The sequence below is a fragment of the Epargyreus clarus genome, unplaced genomic scaffold, assembly GCF_041222505.1.
Source record: "Epargyreus clarus isolate Ecla_fem2 unplaced genomic scaffold, WU_Ecla_fem_2.2 ptg000036l, whole genome shotgun sequence".
Lineage (NCBI taxonomy): Eukaryota > Metazoa > Arthropoda > Insecta > Lepidoptera > Hesperiidae > Epargyreus > Epargyreus clarus.
The window spans coordinates 2,493,071-2,511,159 of record NW_027332241.1 but is presented as its reverse complement, the minus strand read 5'-3'; the positions used below and the strand labels follow the sequence as shown (position 1 = coordinate 2,511,159).

The 18,089-nt window shown below is 38.0% G+C and overlaps 2 protein-coding genes across 2 annotated transcripts in view; one reads left to right on the top strand and one right to left on the bottom strand.

The window, feature by feature from the left end:
- The first annotated feature begins 266 nt into the window (after positions 1–266).
- On the top strand, positions 267–2,431 carry LOC140756862 (uncharacterized). The gene is made up of 2 exons (XM_073092393.1): positions 267–809; positions 1,757–2,431. The coding sequence occupies exons 1-2, from the start codon at positions 462–464 to the stop codon at positions 2,318–2,320; spliced, it is 912 nt and encodes a 303-aa protein (XP_072948494.1). The 5' UTR covers positions 267–461; the 3' UTR covers positions 2,321–2,431.
- A 1,299-nt stretch (positions 2,432–3,730) lies between these two features.
- Positions 3,731–18,089, bottom strand: part of LOC140756861 (lysosome membrane protein 2) — a 32,639-nt gene continuing 18,280 nt past the window's right edge. Inside the window, exons 2-12 of the mRNA XM_073092392.1 lie at positions 17,998–18,089; positions 17,048–17,211; positions 13,133–13,271; positions 9,576–9,688; positions 9,095–9,194; positions 8,683–8,810; positions 7,448–7,568; positions 6,603–6,750; positions 5,840–5,990; positions 4,984–5,080; positions 3,731–4,640 (exon numbers count right to left, since the gene is read on the bottom strand). Coding sequence (XP_072948493.1) covers positions 4,425–4,640; positions 4,984–5,080; positions 5,840–5,990; positions 6,603–6,750; positions 7,448–7,568; positions 8,683–8,810; positions 9,095–9,194; positions 9,576–9,688; positions 13,133–13,271; positions 17,048–17,211; positions 17,998–18,089 — 1,469 coding nt within the window. The 3' untranslated portion in view covers positions 3,731–4,424. The remainder of the gene's footprint in view (positions 4,641–4,983; positions 5,081–5,839; positions 5,991–6,602; positions 6,751–7,447; positions 7,569–8,682; positions 8,811–9,094; positions 9,195–9,575; positions 9,689–13,132; positions 13,272–17,047; positions 17,212–17,997) is intronic.

Here is an 18,089-nt window from a genome sequence, read left to right as displayed (position 1 = left end):
ATTCACGAGTGTTGCCAGTAAATGGATTTTCCCTAATTTATATGGGAAATAATGAGTTTCTAGAAAATTATATACATACGTAATAACTTAACCTTATTTTTAACAATTTAACAACACATTTCAACTTAATTTTTAAAATAAATTTTCGGATATAACAAGTAAGTATTATATTAAATATTTCTAAATAAAGGATACTATAACAATTTTACTCCTAAACGCCTTTTAAGACCACGGATACACTAGGGAACATTTTGTCTCGAAACATGACGCGCAATATCCAATATACGTGACGCTGCAACGTTGCATAGTGTCCCGCAACATGCCCCTCAACATTTTGAGGAACATTTACGTGACGCGGGACATGTTGCCAGCTCCCGTACTGAGAGCGGGCGCACGTGTTGCGCGTCAGTGCCGCGCAGGTTGTCGCTGAGTGTGGACGCGTGCGCAACGTGTCTCTCAACATGTCAATAGTGTGGGGAAACGAAACAGTGCTACATTTGATCGAACTCTACCAGAGTTACGGATTGCTATGGGATACTACAAATCGAGATTACCGCAATAAATTAAAGAAAAATGACGCGTGGGAGGACATAGCAAAGGCCCTAAACATACCAAAAAAAGAAATAGAGAACAAAATGCATACACTTCGTTCCCAATTTATCCGGGAGAAAAAGAAAATAATATCGTCCAAAACTACGGGTAGTGGACGAGATCATGTTAAGTCCAGTACATGGTTTGCGTATGACGCAATGAAGTTTTTGTTGAAAGGAGCTACAACGTCTGGTGGCGTGGATTCATTGGAGATATCGGTAAGTCAAAGTCAAGTGTAATTAGTTAATATCCAATTTTTAATTATGCAAGAATATAAATGTAGTGTCTGGGGTACAATACTCTTATATGTACTAAAAATTATTCTGCCAAGGTACACGTCCTTGTGCACTTACGAAATATTCAGCAAAATTGTTTCTTATTTCTATAGCCGACTGTGGGTTGCGCCTGCCGATATTATTTAAATTAGACATATTACAAGGTGTACTTTCTCGGCGCCAGGATCCCTCTACAATAACATGATCAAAATTTTCATAATCGATGGTCCCATGAGGGGTATAGAGTGATCTTGATTGACAATTTCGTCTTAAAAAATTATGCAGATATACACATGCCATTACAACCAGTTCAACATTATCAGGCCGCAGAGCAATAGGACCTCGGAATACACGAAACACAACACTTAAAATCCCGAACACATTTTCAACAATTCGTCTAGCTCTTGATAGTCTATAGTTAAAAACTCGTTTCATTGTCCCTGCTTCATGGTTACCAGGATATGGCTTCATCATGTTGTCTGTTAGTGCAAAAGCACTGTCTCCTACGAGTACGAAGGGCATACTAGGCCCACCTTCTTGTATGGGTTCTGGATCTGGCCAGTTAAGCTGATTTTCAGTCAAAGCTTTATAAAAAGCAGTCTCTTGAAATACTCCACTGTCCGAAGATTTTCCTTTAGCACCACAATTTGCATATATAATATTATAATCTGCATCCACAATAGCTAATAAAATAATGCTGAATTGTTCTTTGTAGTTATAGTAGTCACTACCCGAATTAGCAGGAGCCATAATAGAAACGTGTTTGCCATCTATAGCCCCAAGGCAATTAGGGAAGTTCCATATAATTTCATAAGCACGAGCTTTCTCTTTCCATTCATTTGTTGTAGCTGGAACCTGGAATAATAAATTTTATTTTTAATGTTTTTCAGACACAACAAAGCCAAGACACGATTCCTGAGTCTCCAAATGCAGAAGCTCTTCAAGAGAATAATCAGCCTACAGTTGAATTAGAATCGCAAGTTATTAATCAGGAAGGACCGCAAGATCCGCAAATCATTAGGCCATCTACGTCTCGAATTCGCAAAAGAACTTTACCAAATGAAGATAGAATGAACGAAGCGTATGAAGTTATGAGTCTTGCTAAAAGCAAAATGTTGTCTCAAGATGAATTTTCTGTATATGGGCAATACGTAGCGTCAGAGCTACGTGAAATGAAAGACACAAATTCCATACTGATGGCAAAATATTATATAAATAATATTCTTATTGATGCACGTTTGGGGAAATACCGTTCCGGCCATAATTGCCAGCCGACTGAGCATCACGGCTATAGTACTACATCCAGCTATGCCAGTCCTGATTATGTAGATGAGAATAGCCAGCCAGCAGGGCAGCGCAACTATAGTACCGTCTCCGGTAGTAATAATTTTAGTCCGGATGATGACCCTATAACAAAAATTATTTCAACGATGGAGTCATCAAACGAGCAATGATAACAATACACACTTAATATGCGCAATGTTAGCATCGTATTATTAAGCCTAATATTTTGTATTTTTTAAGTTGTTGATTCTAATTTGAATAAAACTGGTGTTAAAAATTAATCTGTATGTATTTACTTACCTTTACGAAACATTTCAATTGATTTATCAGTTCTTTACAAACTTCTGGTACTATTCTACCGATCAGTTGCTTTGACACTCTAAAAGTGTACGATAAGGAAGTATATGAATCGCCAGTCGACAAATATCTCAATGTGATTGCAAGTCTTATATGAGGGGCAACAGCGTTCCGTAGTTTTGTATCACGTTTGTATATAGATGGACCGATCATTTTCAATAAAATTTCAAAATCGGCTGATGACATTCGCGTAAAATTAGTGAATGATCCATCGGATAACCGAAGGTCACTTAAGATATTGATTCTTGTTTCTCGTTCCCGTAAATAATTACGCATCCACCACCGTTTCTTTCGTTTCTTCTTATTACCCGATAAAATAATGTACGCAGCACTAATAGCCACAACCTCCTCGGGCGACATTTCTATAAACACTGACTAGTGTGGCCTGCAAAATGTGCCGCGACATTTGTCTCGGGACATTTTACGTAGTTTACGAGCAACATGTTTCGCAACATGTCACTCCGTTTGTCCCTTAGTGTATTCTGAGCTTAAATCATCGTTTGAAATAAAAATGATAATTAAAAATAATAATTAGAATTTATAACCTATATTATTTTACACACACCAATTAAATAACCTAAAATTATTATCAACAAATAATCTGCACTAAGTACCTTTTTTATTCTAAATCAAATCCCACGTCTCCTAATATTACTATTTACATCAAAAATTAACTGTTACTTATTGCACCTTAGAATTACAATGACTTAAGTCCAAAAAACATCAAACTGCTATAAATATATCACTTTAAAAAAAGGCGCCAACTATTCCACGCAAAATGGACTCTCATGTAGTTACCGTAGATTCTGCTAGATGTCAGCAGTGTCAATGGCGAGTTGAGAGGGAGCTGAAGATAACGCGCCTGATTCAAATGCATTTTTCTCGAGAACATAGTATTTACATCTACGTCATTGTAATTCTAAAGATGCGTATAGTCCCGCCAAACTGCAAGTCCGCTCTGAAGTTGTTACGCGCAGGTTTAGTTAGCATATGCACTGTAACGTAAGGGCACACTAACGCAGTTATGTACCCGTGGGCGAGAGCGGGCAATTTACTATTGCGACACGACTCGTTTCTATATTCGGAGCGGACTAGCAGTTTGGCGCGGCCTATAATAGTGTATTTAAAAAGTAAGTAGGTAGTATTTATTTTTAGTATCATTATACCACAGCCGGCGTTTAAATTAAGGGACAAAAATGCAATAAATCTTGTTAGTACATAAATAATGTTAAAAACGAATTTATTAAAAACCCGACTATATTTAAACCATAAAGTAATTAACTTAAAAATAATTTTACCATACACTCCCATACATAATATTAATTCAAAATTCATCTATTCATTCGTGCATACTTATCATAATAATGGATTACCAAAAGTAATCCCACTTGCACAGGAACAAAGTTTGTAATGGCGACCACAAAAGGGAAACGAGGGGTACAAGTTACAAGGTACAAGTAGGGAGCCCTTACATTTGAAAGTCTCGGAATTCGTTAAGATGGCGCGAACTAGAACGAACAATGGCCAGTTATGTAGACTGCAAAATCTATCACAAATAGTCGGATAGTCATCGATAGAACTTAGACGTCCCTGAAATTTAGGAAACTCTAAATCTCTAATACAAAACCAAGAAGCATCCGTCAAATTTAGGTAAATTCGAAAAGGAATACTAATTGAAACGACACTCACATTTAATAATGATTTGTACAAAAAAAAAATAACGTATTATTCCACTAGAAAAATCTATACATATTTAATTTTCATTGGATCTTGTCAGCGCTACAAACAGATTATTAAAATTTTACAGCATTGACATCTGTCAATGTCAATGTCAATTGACGTCTATCAAATGTAATACAACTATTAATTGTCTATGACACTGGTGTGAGACATTGCCAGTTTAAAAACACACTATTTTCATCGCGATACTTGCTTCGTGTCATTATTCACTGGTATAACTTTCAACGTAGCACACGGTTTTCTGCGTCTACGCACAAGCATGAAGAATAGACAAAATCCTGACACTATGAGCGTGAAAATACACATTACGACGAGGCCTAACTGCGCCGCCGCTGTTGAGTAGGTCCCGTGGTATACCAAAGATCTTAGGCTCTCTGGTATATGTTCCACGCTCTAGAAAAAATAAATCAACGTTAAAAAATAATTATGAAAACAGTAAAATTAAATGTGTACTTTAAGCGAAAAAAAAAGCTTTATTTATCTTATATTTACAGTTATATTTTATACGAATACATTTTATAAGAAATATGTACCTAAATTACATTTTTTTTCATGTATCTATATATGTATAAAGTACAAATGATCTGGTATTTGGTTCTCGATACAAAACAATGTCTGATTTTAATTATTTTTAACAGCCTAAGTAAAAACTGTAAATAACACTGACTAGTTTTAGTGAATAAATATTTAGAATAACGTAAAGAATACTTGTATGAAATAGCAAAGTTATTCTCACCATTTCAATCCAGGCTATTGGCAGAATGAGTCCTTGGTCTAAGAAATCCAGAGATCTGAATGAATTCGGTTTCTTCACTTGTATGTTTATCTGCAAGCTGTAACAATGAATTATATTTCTATTAGTACTTAAGCCATATCGTGTCATGTATTCCTGGTATCCAAATATTGCCGATTTCGGGTCTTTCCGAATGTTTTCAAATTAGTCCCAAAATTGTAAATTGTTTAAGGGTGGGTTGCATTAAGTAACTTTAACAATCACAGAAGCCTAACCAACCATCAAATTCATGGTTAAGAAAATAATTACTTGCACCATTTTAGTTGAGGTTGAAATTACCTCATAACTAATACTTAACTTTAACCGCTCGATTTCGATCGGTTAAAGTTACAGTATTCCCTATCTGTAAATTTCTAATAAAAAATGCGGTGACAGCGACAGAAATGACGTTAATGACAAATCAATTGGTGCAACACAGCATTCGTGTGCTTCAATGGTGAAATCGGAAACTATAAGAAAAAGCTAAACGAGGCCGATTTTGATAAAATCATTCGTTTACAAAAAGTCTTCTTCCTAGCCAGGAATCGAACGAGTTCATTAAAACAATATACCTTGATATAACTTGCCATAACTTTTTCATGCCATGTCATGGTTGATTGTAAGATTCCTAGTAACAATTATGAACATCATATTGTAACCATTATTAGCGCAAATATATATTGCATAAAAAACACATCCTTTAAGCATTTTTTATTAATCCTTATAGCTTCGGATTTGACTCTGAACGCCCACTTGAAAAAATCAAACTGTATATTTCGGCAGGACACGGCTGCATGATCATTGTTACTGCTACATTTACCTTGATCGTCCACTCAACGCCAGTCCTAGAGTAGGATGAACGTCGATATAAGACTCGTGTAACGTTGGTTTGGGATCCATTCCTGTGATATTCACACGCAGCATCGGATCAGCTCGGTAGAAGTGGGGGAAAGACGCTAGAGCTGGAGCACCTGGAAAATAAATGAATTTATTACTGTAGAATCACCCGTTCAATGTCTCTATAACGAAACACCTTGTGAAATGGTGGTAGATGTATTGACATTCAAAAAGTGCTCTGTAAAGAATCTATTTTGAATTAAAAAAAAATGATTTGATTTGATACGATGTTCTTCTAGAAACCGTGTTTTCGAGCTACGAGTACTTATAGACATTCTTCCTTGGTTCGATGGCTATCACATTTGGTAAGCACAAAAGTGGTAGGACCATTTCTTCGAAATTTAGTATAAAGTTATGAAGTCTCGACTGCCAAGGTATCGTCACATCTTTGTGTGCTTAAGACTTGCGTCAAACGCTTCTGGGTTTCAACTTTCCAAAGCGTTCTAACTCAGTCTTTAGATGTAGCTATCTTTAGTTAACCTTATTAGGAATCTAATTTTATCAGGGTTTTATGGACGTTTATGGACAATGTTTATGGACGGCTGCAGCCACTTACCATTCGATGGACTGCATGCTCATTTGTTACTTAAATAATATTCAATATCCTGGGCAGTTTATCTTTATCAGTGTCCATAGGTTCTGCGACCACGACGTAGGAAATATTATAGAAAACGTCAGTCACTTACCCATAGCACACGCAGTCACATTCACAATGCCACTGGGCGGGCAGGTCGCGGAGTCGATTTCACAGTAACACTGGTTAGCCGTGTTATACTTTGGGCTGTCGAACACATCCTTCGGCATTTGGTAACGGAGAAGCTTGATGCCATCTTCCTGAAATAGATATCCAAATCTGAATACTTTAACCATAGATTAGTAATCATTAGTATAGTCCGCCCAAAACTGCTAGTCCGCTCTGAATATAGAAATGAATCGCGTCGCCATAGCAAACTGTATGACTACACCTGTTCGCAACAACTTCAGAGCGGACTAGCAGTTTGGCGCGGACTATACTAATCTATGAATTTAACTCGATAATTATTAGAGATATTCGTTTAAATGTCAATAAGTTTAAAGAAGCCTACGAATTAAGCTCCTCGGGGCTTTTACGGTCGGCGTTGATTAATTTTGTAGATCATAAAGGGTTTCACAAACTCAAGGTAACATTGGACTTGGTAGTAGGCAGATAGTCGTAAACATATTACAGTGTCATGACAGGACACGGGTCTCTTGTCAGAGCGAGAGCGATGTAGACCATAGTCTACCGCTCTGTTCGACTGCGAATTGGTACTTCGCACACCTTTGAGACCATTTTCAAAGGACTTTCCGTTGAGTAGGCTCTTTCACGATGTTTTCCTTCTTCAATATTTGAAGGAAGTTATAATTAATTTTAATATACACAAAATTGTAAAAAGTCAAAGACACGTTCCTGGGGTTTCAACCTCCCGATGAGATGCTGAATTGCAATCATTAGGCTAATAAAAAGGCTCAATATCTTCAAAGTAATATAATAAATCCTATTTGCTCTCACCTCGACTTCCTTGTTGTACATGAACGGAACCCGTCTGCACAGATTGGCGTAGAGTACGTAAAGTGTCGTATTTTTGTCTAAGAGCGCTGGTGGGAAGATTGAGCCGTCAGTTGATTCTATGCTGTGAATGAAATAATTCATTTATTAGCACATAACAGAAGGTATGATTCATTTGGGAAGGTATCAATGCCATGTAGAGCCCTTAGCTATTTAATTATTACCAATACACTTTTTATTTTTTTTATAATATAGGAGTAGCAGACGAGCATGATGTCCACCTGATGGTAAGTGGATACTGCCGCCCAGGGACATCTGTAATCAACCCCAAGATTAGATATTCCTACCTGAGGTCGGTCACAGATGCGCTGCTACCCCTGAGGACTAAGCTGGAACGCCTCTGAAAAGTATCTCCCTTACCACACTTTGCAAACTAGAACACAGCACCGTTCAACGCTGCTGTTATGAGGTAGACAGAGGTGTGGCGGTGGTGCCGCCGGAGTCGAACCACAAAGGGTTCTACCACCTTTACACTTATTTCTGCCTCTTAAATTACTCTTGATTGTGTACAATTAATGAATATGTAAAATTTGAATGTATAACTAGCAACACTTCTCCTCTGTCAGGCAATTGTTATTTTAAAAATTACTGGTCTTTTGTATGAAATTACCTTTATAATCAGGTAATCTTTAGGGGAAAATACCTTATACAATAAATAAATAGCCAATTGATCTGGAATAGTAATAAAATCGTATTTTACGCAGTTACCGATTGCAATATCAACATGGCGTCTCACTTATCAAGAAATGATAAACTAGTGAACCGTAGTAATATCATTGAAGAACACTTCAATTAATTACTGACAACTTTTTATATTACAATTCATGTGATAATTTTAAAAAAAAGGTTGCAACCCGGGAGTTGCCGGCAGAAATGAAAACTTTCGAAACCTAATAATAAATAATAAAACTGACACCTATTGACATGTTTTTTCTATGCTGACACCGGATGACATCTTGATTATTGCAGTTTGCTTAGCCGTCTTATGAATTTTCGATCAGGCCACGTGTCCTGACTCGAGTTTAACATTTTTACCCATCACAAAAAGTGTACACCGCTAAAGAAGTTTTTACTTCAAAAACTTTAAATGTAACTGCAAGTTTGAACACATAGTCGTACAACCAAGCCCACATTAGTCGGGTCAGGTCATAATTTTATATAAAATATATTATACATACCTATTGCATTCTGGATTTCCCCAAAAAGACAGATGTTCGTGTCCATTGAATTTTTGAATAATATTCATTTTGTTCATGTTATTTTCCCCTGTATTAATAGTAAGGACGTCGGATACTGTGCCGTTTTTCTGAAAAAAAAATCAATGTTAAAGTGGAAATATGTAGGTTTAAGAGACCTAATATGAGAATTTTCTATTTATAAATCACATCATTAAGGTGGGAACAGATTAACGACAATAATATTATGCTGCTTCCAGACACTGGGGACGAGTTATAATTTGCCTGAGATTTATAAAAAAATATCATTAGATTTTTATTAGGTACAAAAATTTAGTTTTCGTTGTCACTGACCTGCCTAGAAGCTGCTTTGCATGTCTATTTATTAAAAAGTAATAGTTATAAAGGTACTTACTGTAACCAATAGTCCGAATTTTTCAAAATTCAGTTTTCCCTGCAAACTGAGGAATGGTTTCGCCAAGTCAATTATGTCATCGTCGTATCCCCATAAGAACCTGCGAAATTATATTATTCTTACATATATTTCAATCTACCATTAATATAAAACAAAAATAAAATACCTATAAATTAAAATAGCATAATATCTTGTTAATATTTATTTATTTCATCTAAATATTTACAGTATGTACCTTACTTTAAAATTAAAACTTACATACACGCAATTAGTCCGGGCCAAACTGCTAGTCCGCTCTGAAGTTGTTGCGAGCAGGTGTAGTCATACAATTTGCTATGGCGACGCGATTTATTTCTATATTCAGAGCGGACTAGCAGTTTTACGCGGACTATTCATTACATATTTATATAAAATCTTTTAAAATGAATATAAATGTTAGTATTGTATAGCTATTGTACAAAATAAAAAAAAATATTTTTACCTGTGAACGGGTAATTCTATAAAAGCATCATGATGATTTGTAAACGTTGACAAACTTGATTGTAAAGTCATCTGTACGAGGTAGGGAAGTGCTAAGGCCTTAGACGCTATACCCTGGAAATAAAATAAAAGAAATAAAATTCAGTAACACGTTATCAAGTAAAAAGGATGCATGTTATAATAACACTTTAGTATAATTAATAAGAGAAATAGAGTAGAGTTTATTGCATTTTTATGTATAAAAAAACAATTACTAAAGTTATATTTTCAAATATTGTTACAATATGTGTCAGGTTTATCGACAAGGTTAAATTGAGTTATCGTTTTTTTATCCACTCCAGTTTTACCCGAAGAATATTTGTAAATATATTTTACGTGTCCAAAAATTGTAAATAATGTTTATAAAACAACAGATTATATGCGTGGTGTACGTTTTTTTAATTACTCATATAGATATTGATGTACTCAGTTCTACTGTAAACAACGCCATCTGTTATCGAGTAGCATGCACTTTTAAACTGCGCCATCTGTTATCGAGTAGGCTTAAACTGCGTTGCACTGTGCATTTACAAATGGCGTGATACGCCCAATCACAGCTGAGTATAAAAATAATATTTTTATTGAACAATTTATTATCAACAGTTGTTGAACTTGTCATTTGTAAGTTATCTGTGTAACCTTTTGACATAAGATCTATATTGCTGTTGCCATGAAATATTTAAAGTTAAAAAACTAATCGTAGACCGTGGTTTTATCCTTACTAATATTATAAATCCGAATATAACTCTGTCTGCCTGTCTGTCTGTTTGTCTCTTCTACACGCCTAAACCACTGAACCGATTTTAATGAAATTTTGTACAAATATAGTCTGAGACCCGAGAAAGGATGATATGCCGAGGATAGCTTTTATCCCGAAAATCCCACGGGAATTAGGGATGGCGATCTAAGATCGATTAATCGGAGAATCGATCTTTTGGACCAAAAAGTCGATTATTTTAATCGATATTAGTAAGGATTGAATCGTAAACTATGCATTTGATCAAGTGATGATCTTTGGCAAAGTTGTTGTCCATGAGCCCACGAACGTTTTAGAGTTGGTACGACCAATTTTCGCCAGATGGCGCCACTGCCATTCCAATGAAGGTACGAATTTTCAGTTTTATTATAACATATTAGTATGTCATATTATTTTTCCTTTAAACGCGGACGAAGCCGCGGCAAAAAGTAGTTGACAATAAAACTAAATTATTATAAGAAACTCCTCACGATCCGTTATTACTTATATCTGTTTAACTATTTGAGACACTTGTTTATTTTTTATATACATATCGAGAATCGAACCATATAGATATAAAACTAAAATAAACATTTTATTTATATTAAGATAATGCAACAAAACGCTTATCTATTTAATTGTAATTAATATTTTGTTGTTCAAGGACTTACTTAGGTATAATGATGTTAATTAATAAATAAACCTATTTATAAACCTTGATATGTCATTATTGACATGTGACTAAGGTCTTCTCTCAAAATTTAAACATGTTTTTTTATCAATCTAAATATATATAACTCAAAGGTGACTGACTGACATAGTGATCTATCAACGCACAGCCCAAACCACCGGACGGATCGAGCTGAAATTTAGCATGCAGGTAGATGTTATGACGTAGGCATCCGCTAAGAAAGGATCTTGATCAATTCTATCCCCAAGGGGATAAAATAGGGGATGAAAATATTACTTCGTAACGTGAGCGAAGCCGCGGGCAAAAGCTCGTTCGTTTATAAGTAATAATTATTATAAGCAAAACAATTTACTTTTTTATCATTTTTTTATAAATAAATTATTATCACTATTAGCATACGAGTACACAGTCCATCAGATTATAACTTATCACAGTAGTTTTAAAAAAAGTAGCTCAGTCAGTCAGTCAGCGGGACGTCATACCCTCCGGGTCTCTCATATGCTAAGGCAATGCTAACATAAGGGCGGTGGGCATGGAATTTCGGGTCTCGAGGATACCCTCTCTTTGCCCGGGCAGATTCTCAAGTGGTAAATACCCCCCGGATTCTTGATATTTATTCATAATAATAATGTTATTTAAAACATAATAAAATAATGAACAAATATTAAAAATATCTATCATCCCCCTGTTGAGGGGGTGATTCGGTACTTATGCGTCGTTACCGAGCGGACGGTCGGCCTCCTGATGGTCGGAGGTCGCCAGTCCAGGGAGTTCCCGCGGGAGCGGGCGCCCCCCAAAAGTAGAAACGAACGGAAGCGGTCGTCCTATGCCGCGGCGTGACTTCGCCGCATGGCGCAGGGTCTACGGGCCTCGAGGGATCCCTCCTTACCCGGGCAATCTCCTCAGTGGGTAACACTGCCCACCGGTGATGTGGGCTGCCGTGAGGCAGCGGTGCAGCAGTCGGTCCTCTACGTGACCTGTGCTAGGCTGCGTGCGCAGATTTTCAGTCCTCCAGATGGTCGGAGAACACCTGCCCCTCGAGTTCACGAGGGAGCGGGCGACCGTCGGGGGGTCGAGCATGAAGGGGCGCGAAGCCTCTCAGATGGGCATGTGGTCCGTTGTCGGCGCGTGCGTACATACGACGCGCCAACCCGGCCACAAACCCGTCCACGGTCGGAACCTTGAGGTCGCGCTCCAACACGTCGTTCCGAACATAGCGGCCCGCCCCCACGATCGTTCGTAGGGCCAGGCTCTGCACGGCACGGATACGCTTACGGTTGGATTCCGACACCAGAGCATACCATGCTGGCGCCGCGTAAGTTAGGCGTGATCGGACGTACAACTTGTACACCCTTAGTTTGGTGCGGGTCGGTAGATGGGATGCCAGCACTGGTCGGAGCATCGCTCGTGCAGCACGGGCCTGTCGGATCGCGTGGTCCACCTGAGGCCTCATGTGCAACGAGCGATCAATGTGACATCCCAAGTACCTAACTGTAGGTTGCCAAGCTACTTCCCGATCACGGAAACGTAGCGGCGGCGGCATAGTACGCCTGCGGCTGAAAAGTGTCGCGACCGTCTTACCGACGTTGACGGCCATACGCCACTTATCCAGCCACTCTGGGAGCAGGTCCAGCAAGCGCTGCATCCTGCGTGTCGCTAGCACAGGATCACGAGAGGACGCGAAGTACGCGCTGTCGCCAAAAGTAGCTGTCTACACTCACAGCTCCATACTGTGTCGTGCAATACTTTTCCGAGGGATTCCAGCTTAGTCCTCAGCGGTAGCGGGCGCATCTGTTGCCGACTTCACGTCGGAATCTAATCCTATCTGGGGTTCATTACAGATGTCCATAGGCGGCAGTAGCTTACCATGGTGGACTGCATGCTCGTCTGCTGCTCTTATATTATTTATATTTTTTTATTTATTTAATCACAAATTAGGTACGCATAAAATAAATTTAATTATAACTTGCCAAACTATACATACAGTTTGTTGGCTCAGTTTGTATACACATCTTTTGTAGACAAAAAATAAATATAAAATACAATATAAATAAAAAAATCTGACAAATATGATATTATTTTGAATACTTACAAGTAGCGGTAGGTTCGGTACTCTGACTTTATCGAAATGGGCCCCAGCGCTCATCTCGGGGATATATTTAAAGTTGTTTCTCTCTTGATATGTAACTTGATCTCCCGTGAACTTTACGTTTACACGTTCTAAGTGTTGCCTGGAACAATTGAAAACATTAGTGAATCTGACTCAAGGTCCAGGTCAAAAATCTACATGAAACTGTGTACTCAGTGCCGTTATGCCGGCTGTAAATTGCCGCCCTTTATGGAATAAAGTGGGTTAAAAAAACGTCCTCAGGACAAAACAGTCAGAGTCACAGAATTGTACCAATGTTAATATAATAGTACTAGTGGTGCCCGCGGCTTCGCCCGCATTTTAATGATAAGATTTTTAAGATGATAGTTGACTGTAAGTAAGACCCTAATACTACATGGTCTAATTCAAATCAAGGTGGTAGAACCCTTTGTGGTTCGACTCCGGCGGCACCACCGCCACACCTATTTCTACCTCATAACAGCAGTGTTAGGCGCTGCTGTGTTCCGGTTTGAAGGGTGTGGTAAGGGAGACAGACTTTTCCGAGGCGTTCCATCTTAGTCCTCAGGGGTAGCGGCGCATCTTTAGCCGACCTTAGGTAGGAATATCTAATCCTATCTGGGGTTGATTACAGATGTCCATGGGCGGCAGTAGCCACTTACCATCAGGTGGACTGCATGCTCGTCTGCTACTCCTATATTATAAAAAAAAGTAGTGTTAAGCTGCTGTGTTCTGCAATCCAGCTTAGTCCTCATGGACAGCGGCGCACCTGTGCCAGACATTATTTTCCGAGACATTCCAGCTTAGAGGGGCAGCGGAATAACTGTGCCTCAGGTAGGAATCTAATCTTATTCGCAGTTGATTACAGATGTCCATGGGCAGCAGGCGCCACTTATTATCGGCGTGCAAACTTCAACTGGCGTAAACAAATAATAAAACATTATATTCCTTGACATTCAACATCTCGTAAACATCGTTTAACTAAACCATTTCATTCATAAAATTATCAGAGGAACTTTGAACTTAGATGAATAGTGTGTTTACGTGTTATTTATAAATGATCTAGACTTTAGACTAAACGTAGGATATGCGTCAATACACGTCAGATTTTAGGGTCCCCAAAGGGTAAGACGAAGAACGGAAGCCTATTACTAAGCCTTGGATGTCCGTCTGTTTCTCACAGGGCTCTATCTCTTAAACCGTAATAGGTAGATGATTTTTTATAGAGTGTGAAACAGTTGAAAATAAATGGTGGTCGCCATACAAGAAACTGCTATTTTACGGCGTTTTTCGCTTTATCTATGAACCGTAATAGGAAGACAGTTAAAATTTTCTATGTACGAAATGTGTACCTATGTGTTTTTCAGGTTTTGCACGAAATTATGAATAAAAAAATATATATGATTTTGAAGGTGGTAGAACCTTTTGTGGTTCGACTCCGGCGGCACCGCAGGCATGCCTATTTCTACCTAATAACAGCAGTGTTAGGCGCTGCTGTGTTTCGGTTTGAAGGGTGTGGTAAAGAAGACAGACTTTTCCGAGGCGTTCCAGCTTAGTCCTCAGGGGTAGCGGCGCATCTGTGGCCGACCTCAGGTAGGAATCTAATCCTATCTGGGGTTGATTACAGATATCCATAGGCGGCAGTGGCCACTTACCATCAAGTGGACTGCATGCTGGTCTGCTACTACTATATTATAAAAAAAATATATACTGACCTACATACCTACCTACCTACTAAAACCTGTCGTGTAATATATATTCTTTCAAATAACCAAAACCCCATCCAAATTCGATCATTAATTTTTGGGCAAATCGCGGACATACAAGCATAAATACATACATACATAGCGGTCGAATACGGAACATCCTTTTTACCACGCTTTTATTATCTTGACCTGTATGTACGTAACGGAATTTTTGAACACGATTTTTACCCGCTTTGAACGGTCCGATTATTTTAAAATTTTGAATACTTATGAAGAACCGATGACAATACACGATTTTAATAATTTTATCCCATTGACCTCATTAGGATCGTCAGGAATCAGGATTAACGATTTTCCTTATGCGATTTTAGCGTGGCTTTTAGTTTTTAAACTATAATTATTTGAAATCAGTTAAAGAAAAAAAATAACTTAGTAACCTCTTAAGAGATAAAGCCCTGTGTGTTAGCCGATGCTTATTAATAAGCTCTCTTAACCCTTTAGTTATTCTAAAAATAACTCATCCAAAATATTCAGCCATATTCTTTCAATTACGCTCGCAATTTATATCAGCCATAAAGACAATTTGGCTTCCCGACAATAACAACCCAAAATTACAGCGTTATCATATCATATTAGAAAAGATAGGCTTGGTTCGCTATAGAGTTATAACTATTATTAAATAGATATGCCAGCGGCTAACAATTTAATAGTCCGCGTAAAACTGCTAGTCCGCTCTGAATATAGAAATGAATCGCGTCGCCATAGCAAATTGTATGACTACCTGCTCGCAACTTCAGAGCGGATTAGTAGTTTGGCGCGGACTATACCTATTTCCGCCTAATAACAGCAGTGTTAAGCGCTGTGTTCTTGTTTGAAGGTTGTAAAGTAAACTTTTCAGAAGCGTTACACTTTAGTCCTTAAGGCAAACGCATCCGTGGCCGACTTCAGGTAGGAAAGTAATCTTATTTGGGGGTGATTACAGATGTCCGTACGGCAGTAGCCACTTACCATCAGGTGGACTGTATGCTCGTCTGCTGCTCCTATATTATAAAAAAAATGGTAATTTGTTTTTTATAATATGAAATAGCAAACGAGCAGTCCGACTGATGGTAACTGATCCCTGCCTTGTGATCTGTAATCAAACCCAGATAAGATTAGAATCCTACTTGAGGTCGGCTGCAAATACGGCTACTCGTGAGGACTAAGCTGGAACGCCTCGGAAAAGTATGTCTCCCTTACCACACCCTTCAAACCGGAACACAGCAGCGCTTAACACTGTTATAACAGAAATAGGTGTGGCGATGGTGCCGCCGGAGTCGAACTAGAGTTTTATCACCTTTAAAACTTATTAATTTTTTAAAATAAAAGTAAACTATGTCAGTGTAATGATTTATTATTATTATATGTTTTGACTTTTACTATATCTGGTTTAACCTATAAGTTATCTTGAATAAATAACCATATTATCAATGTATGCGAGTGAAATATTTAACTGAATATAGCAGTGATAGCCTAGTGGTTAAGAAACTCGGCCTCTCGATCGAGGGGTCCGGTTCAAATCCCAGGCACCTCTGATTTTTCAAAGTTATGTGCGTATTAGAAATTAATTATCACTTGCTAAACGGTGAAGGAAAACATCGTGAGGAAACCTGTATACCTGAGAGATTTATAAACAAAATCTCAAAGATATGTGGAGTCTACCAATACGCACTTGTCCAGCGCGGTGGACTATGGCCTAATCCTTCTCATTCTGAGAGGAGACCCGTGCCCAGCAGTGGGACCGTAATGGGTTTATGATGATGACACAAAACTGTGATAGCTTAGTTAAAAATAGTGATAGGTTAGTATAAAGGTTTGTGATCGCATAGTAAAAACAGAATTATTATAATAATTGGCGAATTGCAACACGAACTCACACATGAACAGTTCTGTACCTACTACCAAATTTTGAATGAATGAAAATGAATTGGTACACTTTACATACCTTTGAATTTTTTTTTAAGATTTCTCAGGTCTGCAGATTTCGTCACGATGTTTTCCTTCACTGTTTAAGCTGGCAATTAATTTCTCATACGCACATAACTTTGAAAAATCAGACGTGCTTGCCTGGGATTTGAACCTCGGACATCTCGATCACGAGGCCGAGTTTCTTAACCACTAGGCTATCATTATTGTGTCAGTTTTGAGTACTTACGAGTAGACAAAAGGCCCAACATCTTGCACGTTGAGGCGAGCGTCCAAACCATCCCTAACTCTCTCCCAATTCGTGTAATTGAAGACGTGGACCTTCATCAAAGGGTGCACTGGAGGGCGTTTCCACATGCTGTAGGCTAAGGAGTTGTTTCGTATTACCATGTTCTGGAAAGAAATGAAAGATTGAAAGAAAGAATGGAATTAAGTGTACATAAAAATATTTTATAAACAGGCTTTGTCGTATTTATTGTATTCTTTACATAAAACTCTTTTAATTTATATCAATTCAGTTTTTAATTTATATCATGGAAGTGGATAAACAATAATTGGTCCGCCATTTTGTGTCGTCCGCCATTTTAAATTGACAAGGATGTTACGTGATGTTAAATTTTATGAGCCAAAGATAAGAATTTAACAATTTTGAGTATCGTCCATTATTGATAATGAATTTATTCAATTTTGACAATTAATTTTGAAGGGTGTGGTAAGGGAGACATACTTTTCCGTAGCATACCACTTTAGTCCTCAGGGTTAGCAGCGCATCTGTGGATAACTTTAGGTAGGGTCATCCCATCCTATCTGGGGTTGATTACAGATGTCCATGGGCGGCAGTAGCCAATGGTAAGTGCCATTAGGTGGATTGCATGCTCGTCTGCTACTCCTATATTATAAAAAAAATAAATTATCGACATTGTCAAATTTTACCTTTAGTGTGTAAAATTGGTTAGATTCATTATTAATAACCATCGTATGACGTTTTGTCAAATATCGATCTTGGATAAGCAACACACTCGATTGAAAGACGTTAGTACAACTTCAATTCTAATTTAGATTACTTCGATAGCGCGATTCAGAATCAACATATATCGTTAACGCCATCTATTGTCGAGTAGCGGAAGTTCGGCAAACTAAAGTGATAGACTATGAAAAGTATTTTCGGGCAATACTTACAGATAATATGGCATTGTTAATAGTGTTCGTGAAACAGAAGAATATTGTCCCGATGAGACTGAGCGCGAACGTTGTAGAGAGAGTCACCAAAA

What these genes read in the sequence shown, in the direction of transcription:
- LOC140756862 (XM_073092393.1), top strand. Translation starts at nt 462, where the DNA reads ATGTCAATAGTGTGGGGAAACGAAACAGTGCTACATTTGATCGAACTC. An exon ending in TGGATTCATTGGAGATATCG is followed by an intron (nt 810 to 1,756) that starts GTAAGTCAAAGT and finishes AATGTTTTTCAG; the next exon opens with ACACAACAAAGCCAAGACAC.